The 12,589-nt window shown below is 35.1% G+C and overlaps 1 protein-coding gene across 2 annotated transcripts in view; it reads left to right on the top strand.

Annotated features, from left to right (window-relative positions):
• The window catches only part of Myo31DF (Unconventional myosin ID), a 146,906-nt gene that overhangs the window by 104,906 nt on the left and 29,411 nt on the right, over nucleotides 1-12,589 (top strand). For both annotated transcript variants that reach the window (XR_011040393.1, XM_068352792.1), the window contains exons 2-5: nucleotides 6,476-6,582; nucleotides 11,478-11,673; nucleotides 11,906-12,125; nucleotides 12,241-12,456. Coding sequence is in view for 1 of the 2 variants with exons in the window: in XM_068352792.1 (XP_068208893.1) it covers nucleotides 6,476-6,582; nucleotides 11,478-11,673; nucleotides 11,906-12,125; nucleotides 12,241-12,456 (739 nt within the window). In the remaining variant the exon portion in view is untranslated. The remainder of the gene's footprint in view (nucleotides 1-6,475; nucleotides 6,583-11,477; nucleotides 11,674-11,905; nucleotides 12,126-12,240; nucleotides 12,457-12,589) is intronic.

Below are 12,589 nucleotides of genomic sequence, written 5' to 3'. Positions count from 1 at the left end.
TGTGTTACTTTTCTCTTTGGCTACTCCATGATTGGGAAACTATTAAATGTTGATTATATATATATATATATATATATATATATATATATATAATTATTTATATGTAAAATATATATATGTATATATATATAATTATTTATTTTTATATATATATATATATATATATGTATGTATCTATGTATTATTTATGATTATGTATATATAATGGATGTATATATGTATATGTGTATTATCTTCTGTTTATATGTGGTTCTTTTGAATCATATCAAAGCAATTGTAAACAGTGCCACTTTCCAAATAATTTATGTTATTATCCCTTTTCACTCATACGGGTAAAATATTACTAAAGAATAAGATAGTAAAAAAAAAAAAAACATATGTTTTCCTATTGTAATAGTTCCAAACGAGGGTACTTGAATCCTTGTATGAGTTGTTGCCAGACATTGCAGGGCTTCTGATCACCACGAAGTTCACGGTTTGTAGTAATTGAAAACTGACCTGACCACGCAGTTCAGTTAAAATGACCCTCTGCTGCCAAATGTTTCAGATTTCAAAAAAAAAAAAATGTTTTTTTTATAAAGGGATTATGTCTTGAGTCCCAGTCAGGATCTTATATATATATATATATATATATAATGTGTGTATGTATGTATATATGTGTATATATATATGTATATATACATATTCATATATATATATATATATATATACATATATACATACATACACACACATTATATATATATATATATATATATATATAATCTTTTAAAATACTCTTTATAAAGGGATTATTGGCTGGAGTCCCAAGTCACGATCTTTTTTTAAACGTATTTCATATTCTCAAAGAAGTTACGTAGATATTTAGGCTGAAATTCTTGGAGTGTGATCTTGAATGAATATTACGATTTAAAGATTAATAAGAGTAATAGTGAGTCCATGAGTCGATTCCTCATAAAAAAAAATATATTTCATGTGTTCAAACACTACATGGAAAGCACAAAGGAGGCTTTAGCACATACTGTAAGTAAGAGTCTGATGTTTCCTTTACTGTTTCATCGGTGGCAATCAGTATTTCTAGTATTGGTTGATTTTAGGCTTTCGGAAACTTAAGATATGCATATATATGAACTGCAAGAAGCCAAAGAAAAATAATTTCGAAATTACAGTAGCTGATACGTTGCAAGAAATAAGTAGGGTCTCGTGCGAATTCGGTTTGGGGTGAGAACCGAGTGTAGGTAGTATCATTCATGATTACGAGGAAAGGGAAAGTTCTGACTTTTGTTGATGGTTGTAGATTCAGATCGTATAAATCCCGGACCGAATGAAAGCGAAGTAAAAGGAACGAGTAATAATGTTGCCTATCATAAGGATAATGAAAGGCAGGTTGATCCTGTTTGAAGTTTATATGGTAAGTGGTGGATTGGTAGATGGAGTTATTATATGAATCTGTTCCTAGGGGAATGGGTTCATAGACTTGGACATTTGATTCATAATACACACACACACACACATATATATATATATATATATATGTGTGTGTGTGTGTGTTTGTGTCTATGTATGTATGCATGTATAAGCATTATATTTATTACATAAATGTTTGGAGAAACTGAATATTAAAGAAACTCAAGGAATTTTCTGATAAACGTCGTGATATTTTTTAGGTTTGTTCACATGTTAAAATAGCAGGAAATGGAAGAATTAAACTTGGTATATTGTATCTTTTCCCACTTACCACCTGTAGTAGCCTAACTATTATTTTATCCTCAATGGAAATTTTATATAGTTGTAAGCACCTTAAGGAGGATCTCAAAACAGCAAAGCAGATACGAAGATAAAAGAAAAAGCGAAGGAAGTAGATACTTCAGCATTTGGACAATTTATTTGCTAAGCTTTCGGGAACAACATTTCACATCATATGAGCTAAAAAATTAACTTAAAATATAAATCAAGACATAATTACGTTAAATCAATGAAATTAATTAAACGGGGAAGAATTATAACAAATACATCGAAATACATAAAAAAATGAAGTGAATGAATTTTAATGTATTTCGGTGTATTTGTTATAATTCTTGCCTGTTTAACTGAATTTCAATAATTTAACCTAATTGTTAATTTTTAGCTCCCCTGCGGGGAAATGTTCCCGAAAGCTTTGCAAATAAATTGTCCAAAATGCTGAAGTATTTACTTTCCTTAGCCTTTCTTACTAAAAAGAAAAGTCCAAGAACTTTGACAACAAGATCACAGAAGCACAACCCAATTTGCTTCACCCAGTGAATGACTTCAATTGAATTAAGTACAAAACTAAGGATAGAAATCTAAAAGATGGCAACAAGGTCAAAGTAAATTAATTTTGATTAAATGAAAACAAAGGGGCAAAAAGCATCGTTTTAAGATAAACAAAAGTTAAGAGTAAATCTATTTTATAGAGTACAATATGGGAGAAATCAAATAGATTTCACATATCCAACAAGGAAAGGGAAATCATAATAGCATGTAGCTCCCAAAATGGGGAAATCAAATGACTAGACGCAATTGTCAACGGGAAATCAAAGTCTCAGGTAGTTCCCGAAATGGGGAAATCAAATGACTTGCTTTGGTATGATCCCTAACATTGCAGAGCAAATGAGTTTATAGCGAAACTTATCGACATCCACCCTCTCTCTCTCTCTCTCTCTCTCTCTCTCTCTATCTATATATATATATATATATGTATATATACATATATATATGTATATATACATATATATATATATAAAATTTCTCGCTAGCTTCTCTCTCTCTCTCTCTCTCTCTCTCTCTATATATATATATATATATATATAGTGTGTGTGCATATATAAACACATTTCTCGCTAGCTTCCTTTCTCTCTCTCTCTCTCTCTCTCTCTCTCTCTCTCTCCAACTTTGTCGTGCAACTGCGGTATTTACCATCGTTGTTTTCATGCGCTGAATGGCCTCCTTGCCCCCAGCGTCTAACCTTCCAACTCCATTTTCATACACCCAAAGCTCAACAAAATGCACCATTTAGTTACAGACATCTGAAGCTCGAGGTCCTCCCACCAGTGGTTTTAGAAACCTTAGGAAATGTCAGTCAAGGTTTGGGAGCTGAACAGCTGTAGGTTAATCTATCGGTGCGCGCGTATATCAACGACGGATTGACGTAATCCATTCAAATGTGATTACCTGAAAGAGAACTGTTGAAAAAAAACTATTACTGTTGCGTCAACGGTACGTATCCACGTCATGTTGGATTACATGATGACGTTTTTTTTATTGTCATTTAAGATTAAGTAAGTGGTCGGAGGTTGCATGTATCAATAACTGGGGCTTTGATGATTGTCATAGAAATGTGCGTGCACGCGCAACACACACACACACACACACACACATATATATATATATATATATATAAATATATATAAATGTGTGTAAGAACTCAATTACTTAATCTCTCTCTCTCTCTCTCTCTCTCTCTCTCTCTCATGGAATATACCAGGCAAGTAAAACATCCAACACACACACACACACACACACACATATATATATATATATATATGTGTGTGTGTGTGTGCAAGAACTCAATTACTGAATATCTCTCTCTCTCTCTCTCTCTCTCTCTCTCTCTCTCATGGAATATACCAGCAGAGTAAAACATTAAAGTCTTATGCTGATATGTCAAGTTCACCCTTAAACATCCTGGAGATAGGATTACCGGATTTAATGTCGAGCTGTCCTCGTCCCGATAGCACGGAGGGATCGAAGGATTCCATCATTAAATGCATGACAGAGCGATGCAGTGAGAGAGAGAGAGAGAGAGAGAGAGAGAGAGAGAGAGAGAGAGAGTTAATTTTCTAGTGCTTAAAAAAAGAGCAAGAATCAGCTGGTCATTGTAATCTGTGACGTTAAAGAGAGAGAGAGAGAGAGAGAGAGAGAGAGAGAGGGGGGGGGATGAATGTTAATTTTCTAGTGCTTGGAAATAGAGCAAGAATCAGCTGGTCATTGTAATCTGTCAACGTGTGAATACAACTTGTATAAGAAAATTTATTCCTTTATAGTATTTTTTTTTCATCTGCATTTATGTATAAAACATTCTTACCAAAAACAATCAAAAGTTGACTTTTAGGAACAAGGAAGCGTAATATACACGAAGAATGTGTATGTATTGTTTTTTCATGAATAAATGAAAAAATATGATATTGGGACTTGATATTCTTAGTAGCGGAATCCTAAGAATACTAGAAAAAAAAGAAACTCGGAAGGGCAGCTGACTTTACTAAGAAAGTGAGGAAGATTAAAAAACCTGGGAAAACAGAAGCAGATGGTAAATTCCAATCTATGGGCAGAGGTGTCCAGCCAGGTTTTACGAAGCCAGTTGCACCAAGAGAAATAGTTACCAAAGTACCGAGGTAGCTTTAATGGTCGATAATTGCATTATAATAAACTGCCAACTGAAATGAAGGACTTAAAGGGAGCAATTGAATTTAAGAAGAAACTAAAGACATTACTTTTCACAAGATCGTATGATTTGGAAGATGCTACAATCAAAGAATTGTTTAAGTTATAATGAAAATGTTTCGTTAGATGATTGATATGGACCCGCCCGAGAAGTAGTTCACTCGACTTCAGTGGAAGGTTGGATTTAAACCCAAAACAAGTAAACAAGTAATTTCACTCCTGTATTAATTATGTAAAAATTTTGCTCTGAATAACTTGAGGTAACTTATCAAAAGGAGGACTGATCGTTTGAGACACTGGCTTATGAAGTCAAGGGTTAACTACGGCACTATAATTGTTCAGTGGCTACTTTCCTCTAGGTAAGGGTAGAAGAGACTTTGACTAGGGTAAGCAGCTCTTCTACGAGAAGGGCACTCCGAAATCAAACCATTGTTCTCTAGTCTTGGGTAGTGCCATATCCTCTGTACCATGGTCTTCCACTGTCTTGGGTTAGAGTGCTCTTGCTTGAGGGTACACTCGGGCAAACTATCCTATCGTATTTTCTCTTAATCTTATTTATTTTCATTATTGTTACTGTTCTTAAAATATTTTATTTCAATTAACCCTTTTATTTCTTTGTTTCCTTTCCTCACTGGGCTATTTTCCCTGTTGGAGCCCTTGGGCTAATACCATCCTGCTTTTCCAACTAGGGTTGTAGCTTAGCAAGTAATAATAATAATAATAATAAAAGGTGTAATTTTTTATATTTAAATGCAATGATTAAAACAAAACTTCACTTGTATGGTAATTAGTAGGGTCAATTTTCTTCTTCACTTATTTATGAAGATATTTTTTCACATTTGACTGGAATGTTACACATTACATTCATAAAAAGTTGTAACATGATGTTAGCTGTTATGAATAGGCTACAGGGGGTATTAGATTTCTTTTCAAACATTCCTTTTGAAAATTACAACTTATATTTGTCCCTTCACGGCTTCACGAAACCAGCATTAGATCCACACATACACTGTGGTCTTTCAAGGGACATGATTGTTCGCAACATCCATGTGTGCCGAGTGTAGGTCATTACCTCCTATGCAGTGTTAGGTATATGCTTTGAGGGGGAAGAAGAGGGCTTTGTTTCTTTCTTTTACACATTGGGTGTGTCTGCTGCTGTCTCTCCTGTGCTTACCCTACTAGTTCGGTTCCCAGAGAGTATGCGACAGGAGCAAGGATCCCTTGGGATATGTTGGTTGGCTTTCAGGCTCTGGTGGCATATAGGCTATCCCTGTTGTTTGCTGCACCCTATTGTGGGGAAGGAATCACAGCCCTGTGTTTCAGCCCCTGAGGTGACATCTCCCCACCTCGGGCTATCCCTGTAGCTAAGCAGGACAGGTGTGATGGCCCTGTGTTTTGGCCCCCTTAGGGCTAATGCACGAGCTGTAATGGCCTCGGGTCTCCAGCTACCTTGGAAGCCAGGTTGAAAGGGGAAAGTTGTAAGAAGAGTGGTTCCTACAGCCTGGCGTAACAGAGGCATCATGTTCGTGGCATTCTTCGGTGGTTGACCTGTTCGCCATAGAACTAAACAAGAAGTTACCCATGATTTCTTCCTGGTCCAGTCCCATAAGCCATGTTCAAGGTCTCCTTCCACGCACATGGGAGTTTTTTTAGGTTAAACTTCCCTCCTCAGTCCTGAGATGAAAGGTCGTAAGTGAAGAGATTTTGACAGGTAGGGGATGGGGGCCCCTCGCCCTCACTCCCATCTGTCTCTCCACTGCTCATTAAAACAATTCAATTGTCGTCCAGCTTGCACTGAAAACATATTCCCTACGGACTCAGGGTTGTATAGCTATGGAAAATACAAATTACTTTGAAAATTTTTCACATTTATTCCTATTTTTTATTACATATCTAAAATAAATAAATATTCAGAGGAACTATTCTGACACCTGAATTTATTCTTTTAATTATATATTAATGTTAATACAAATATTATGAGAGTAATATTAAACATATTTTTTATTTTCAGATTCAATGGCGGGAAGATTTACACATACATTGGGGAGGTGTGCGTCTCCGTCAATCCTTACAGAACAGTCAACTTGTATGGAAAAGAATATGTTACACAGTACAAAGGTAAGTCTAGTTCTTTTGTATTAAGGATTGGTGTGTGTGTATACTGAAGTACTCAAAGGTTTGTATAAGGTTTTTGTAAGATGTCTATGACTAGTAGAATTTCCTTGAATACAAATAAGGAATTTTTGTATTAGGTTAAGCCGCAAGTATGGACAACTGTTTGTCAACAAGGGGCCATATTTTACTACTGTATATCCAAGTGAGTGAGGGCCGCAGGATAATACACACGTGCAAGAAACATTGCTTGCCTAGTATATACTTTTTTATTGCAATTCTTCCTTGTTTAATTTCTTTGTATGAAAGTTTACATAAAACTAATATCTTTCATTATTTCCTAATGATAATAAGGATTAATATTGGTATGAATAAACAAAGCTTCAGTATAACCTAGAAAATTTTGGGGGCCTCACAATAACATGTTGAGGGACACATGTGGTCCACGGGCCGCAGGTTGGCCCATGCCTGGGTTAAGGTGTGGAGATATACTTGAGATGGTTTGGTACTTTGTATATGTGATGATAAATAGATAGAATAAAAAGGAGTTGTTACAGAAAATGCACATAATAAGACAATCTAAGTAACTCAATTCACAATTAATTGTTTTAATGGAAAATTAGGTGATAAAGATTAGGAGCTGAAGTTAAGAATATTATATGGATAACAAGCCATGGAGTTTGGATTATTTGGCTGTCAGGATACTATAGATTATAAATGTCGAAGTATGTGTGCACAATTTGAATTTTGTTGTGTGTAGTATACCTTTCCTTACAAAATGCACACAATGTCAATAAGTTCTTCTCTTCCTTTATATTGACATGGTAGACTTCATACAGAACTCTGATGGTTGCATATGTAGTTTTAATTACAAAGTAAGACCATCCCATTGGAAGAAGCCCCTTATCTTATCAGTTTTCATTTAAGCTTGATCTGTTTTTATGGATAAGCTCTTGTTTCCTACATGGTTACTTTTTTAAAAAAAATAAACACTCTACTTACTCTTCATTATTTCATTTTACAATTGACTGAATTTTTTTTCTTTTTAACTTTTTATTGTTTCTTTACTGTGATTTTCATTGTTTCCAAATCACAATTTTATTTATAGGCATCAATGTCATAGTTATTTTATATGTAATGTATTTTATCTTGCAATGTAATCTAGATCCTGCATGATTAATAAAGTCAGCTAAGTTTATGGTTTTCGTTAATGAAGATTAAGCTGAGGTTAATTATGAAGTGGGATAATGAACTAGATGAGAGCACAAGTCAGGGATGTGGGGGTACTAATAGCCATAGTTAGGAGAAACGTATGTACTTTGTGTTAGGAAAGTTATGGGCACCTATAAAACTGATGTTGATAGTTTGATGTTACCCTAAGAAATCTGTAGCATTTCTGCTACCAATGAGTGAGTCAAGATGTAGATCTATTGGTAGCTTTTCCAGAGGACATTATTTACTAGAGATTTTTCAACTTAGAAGGTATTTTGTCCACTGTGCTGTGTATTTAGTGATAATTTCTCTCAGCAGCTATGCCAACAGGTCTTGTCTTCAGGGGCATCAATACAGCTGACCACTTGATATTTTAAATTCTCAAAACCAAGACTTTAATCATTGAGAAGTGTTTCCTTACTCTATGAATGCATGATCAAGTCAAGGAGTAACCAAGAGAGACCAACATCACTCTTGAATCCGTTCTTGGGACTGAGTCTATCCAACACCAAGATTTTTTTAAAGAGAACTTCTATCAAAACTAGTGAGTGACCCTACATCCAAGTCTTGGTGATAGATTGGTTTATATTTACCCTTGACTACATCAAAGGAGATTTTATGTCAGAAAAGACTTAAGGAGCTTCCTAAGATCTCAAATGAGATGTAGGCCATTATTGAAGAAATCTTATGAATGACATAATGATATCTATTTCCCAGAATTTTCAGGAAAAGAAGTTGATCTCTGCAGACTTTCTATCCACATTCCTCCTCAAGGATATAGCTTGAAATGGAAATCACGGATATAACAGAATTATGTCAGGTCACACAAATACAATCATTAAAGTATCAATTTGAAAAGTAGTCTAGATGAGCCATAGAAATAATTAGATATGCTGTGTCTAATCTCACATTAAGGGTGAGTGTAGTGATTAAGACTGATTGAGCCTGTGTCTGTTAGTAGGAACTCGACCAAGCATCCACTTACAGCTCTTTAACTGGTGCTGTTGGCAAGGCTGGGATTGAGGTGAGTAATAGTGTGTGTCAGACACCAACTAAAGGCTGACAATATTTCTTAGTACAATGTGATCTATGTGGAAGTTTTTTAATGTAGTTTTCTAAGAAGTTGAAAGGATTTAAGGTTTTGAGGACCTCTACATCAATAGGCATAGGAGGAGATGATGATGATGATAATGATTTTGTACATTATAAATAGGAGAGCCTACATCTAGTAGACTAGATTTGGTGTCAGTATAAGTACTGATAATGAAGTAAAAACTACAAGGCATCGTTGGTTTACTGTCATTAACCGTATACAGTAAATAGTTTGAGACCAATAAGTCACATTGAAAGGCCTCCATTGAATATGCCAGAAGAATTTATTCATAAAGAAAAAGGTAATTATTTGAATTAAGACAAAGTTTACAGGAGCTAGACAGGATGAGAATAAAGCTTGAGGGAAGGGAACAAAAGTAAAAGATGAAATGAAGCTTGGGGGCATGAGATGCTGTAGAGTGCCTTGGAAAGCACATTGCAGGCAGTAAGGCTGATGCTCTTTATCAATGAGCACATTATTATTATTCTTATTACTTGCTTGGCTACAACCCTAGTTAGAAATGCAGGATGCTATAAGCCCAAGGGCTCCAACAGGGAAAATAGCTGTGAGGAAAGGATATAAGGAAATGAATAAACTACAAGAGAAGTAATGAACAATATAAAACATTTTAAGAACAGTAACAGCATTAAAGTAGATCTTTCATATATAAATTATAAAAACTTGAAAAAAAGCAAAAGGAAGACAATTAAGATAGAAAAGAGCGCCCGAGAGTACCCCAAGCAAGCAAACTCTAACCCAAAACCGTGAAAGACCATGGTACAGAGGCAATGTCACTATTCAAGACTAGGGAACATTGGTTTGATTTTGGGGTGACCTTCTCCGAGAAGAGCTGCTTGCCATAGATAGAGTCTCTCTTCTACCCTTACCGAAAGGAAAGTAGCCACTGAAAAATTATAGTGCAGGAGTGAAGAAGAATTTTTTGGTAATCTCAGGTAACGAGGACAGAGGAAAATGTGGAAATAGCCCAGACTATTCAGTGAATGTGAAAGCAAAAAAAAAAAAAAATGAGCTGTAGCCAGAAAGATGGATCAAATATAGTACTGTCTGGCAAGTCAAATGACCCAATAACACTCTAGCGGTAGTATCTCAACTGGTGGTTGGTCCCCTAGCTAGCCAACCTACTACATACTACATACAGAGAGGTAGGTATTAATTTGACGCATTTTAAGAATCACTTGGCCAAGTCCACATCCTGCCATCCTAGTCTAACCCCCTCCCCTCTGTCACAATATTACTCTTACAACTGGTAGTTCTGTGCTTGTCGTAAGCTGGAGTCAGATTATTATTTAAGATTCGAGGACCTCGTGTATTGAAAGATGGATGAGGTGCGGGTTAGCTACTCGGGCATAGTTGTTACTCTATATCTTGGAGGAATAATTAATCCACCAGACTTTTTAGCCATCTCCAGATAGGGTGGGTGTTTCTTCCCTCTGGGATCTACTACTCCACTCTGGGATGAATGAGTTGGAATATTCATTGAGGCACAGAGTGAGGGAGAGAATTACTATTTGTGTTTTCATGAAGAGGAAACTTTTTTAAGTATGTTGATAGAACAGTTGTACAAAAATAAGAAATACTGTAAGTACTGTAGCAATTAATAGATTCTACAGCCTTATTTAGTCATTGTGTAAACTACCTATCGATGTCATCAATGTTATAGCCAAGCAGCAACTGATATCATCCAAGAGAGTGTGATATTATGTCATACATTATCTAGTCCGCCAGGGGAAGAAGACACGGCTGATTGATATTTTTTAAATGCTTTGACTATAGCGATATTTTTTAATATCGAAAGTTAGTTTTCAAGGCAGGTTCACTTTAGTTCGTTTAATTATTGATGGAACTGGCACAATTAATAAATGAACAAACTTGTCAGCAGTTGAGACAACTGAACACGAACGCACACTTGATACAGCGATAAAAAAAATTCTCCCATGGTAATTTTTTATTAAAAAAATGTCATAAATATGCTGAAGTAAGAGAAGAAATATTATACAGGTTAGACCTTCGTTCAAGATTGTATTGGTGAATACAGTATATTTTTCAGAATATTGTATGCATAAGCATAGTGTTTTAACCTACTTTTGATGTTACTGTATTGCTTTAAGAAATTGAAAATATTTGATTCATTGTGGTTTTTTAATTAAATTTCATATGAATTCAGCATCCAGTTGCATATTTAGAAATTGACCTAAAAGTTTTATAGTTAAGTTTAGTATAACATTTCTTTCCATGCAGAGATGTTACATCTAGGGCCTATATTATTAGTAAAATTTTAAAATACTGAAAGTCATAAATTGTGTCCTAGTAATTTTAACATTATTAACCTTCCTGCTTTTTGGCACTTTTAGTAAGGGTGCAACCATATGATTTAAAAAATCTGAGGTTCACCTTTCGTAATATCTTACCTGCATCATTTTGAAGGGCCCTAACTGGTAGCCTTACCAATTTCTTTCAGGAGTGAAAATTGCATGTGTAGATTTCTTAACAAAAAGCTGTAGACTCCATAGAGGAAAGTAAGACTCAGAAATATGTATTCGTAGCATTCAGTCATGTACTTCTTTTTCTTTTACAGGAAGAGAGATTTTTGAGAGACCGCCCCACGTCTTCGCCATTGCTGATGCAGCTTACAAGGCAATGAAGCGTCGTGGACAGGACACCTGTATTGTGATCTCGGGAGAGTCGGGCTCTGGTAAAACAGAAGCTTCAAAAATCATTATGAGATATATTGCTGCTGTTACAAATGTAGCTGGCCAGCAGGAAATTGAAAGGTGACAGTTTTGACTTGGTGTTTCAGTTGTCAAGATTTTATTTTGATTACTGATTTATATGATTTTTCATGCCATTTTATTATCAAATCTTGATTGTGCTAAAAATTTATGCTTGTATCAATTATTAGAATATAAGTGAAATGGATTTGGTCCTTCAAAACGTATATAAATATGTATTCTATGCTTTACTTATGCTTTATAATAACTATTAAATACCTTCTCTTAAATTCAGAGTGAAAAATGTTCTCCTTCAGTCAAATGCTATTCTTGAAGCATTTGGAAATGCCAAGACAACCAGGAATGACAACTCCTCAAGATTTGGTAAATACATGGACATCAACTTTGACTTCAAGGGTGATCCTATTGGAGGTCACGTACAAAATTACCTTCTGGAGAAATCGCGTGTGGTTCTTCAGCAACCTGGTGAACGTAATTTCCACTCATTCTACCAGGTAGAGTTTATGATTAGAGGGCCTTTTTGTTTTCCATTTGTGCAGTCCAGTTGTGTATATATTGATTGATTGATTGTTATACAGCATACTCTATCTCATTATTGATATATTTTAGGTTTTGTTTGGAGCCTCGGATTCAGAGTTGTCTCGTCTCAAGTTAAAACGAGACGTGAACTCGTATCACTTTATCCGCCAAGGTGGCTCCCCCAGAGTTGATACTATTGCTGACAAGACTGATTACAAGGCTTGCCAAGGAGCTTTCAAAACTCTAGGGTTCTCAACAGAGCAAATTGATGCTATTTGGAGAGTTGTCAGCGCTATTCTTCACTTGGTACGTTGGTACTTTTAGTTGATTTTTAAATAAATTCCATATATTATCAGAAATTAAGTATAAAATACTTTTACTGTTATAACTGCTGCTTTTCTTTTATCAATTTTTTTACAGCATCTATTGTGTGATACAT

The sequence above is a fragment of the Palaemon carinicauda genome, chromosome 29 (assembly GCF_036898095.1).
Source record: "Palaemon carinicauda isolate YSFRI2023 chromosome 29, ASM3689809v2, whole genome shotgun sequence".
NCBI lineage: Eukaryota > Metazoa > Arthropoda > Malacostraca > Decapoda > Palaemonidae > Palaemon > Palaemon carinicauda.
The sequence above is the reverse complement of the archived record's forward strand: the minus strand, read 5'-3'. Positions and strand labels throughout refer to the sequence as shown.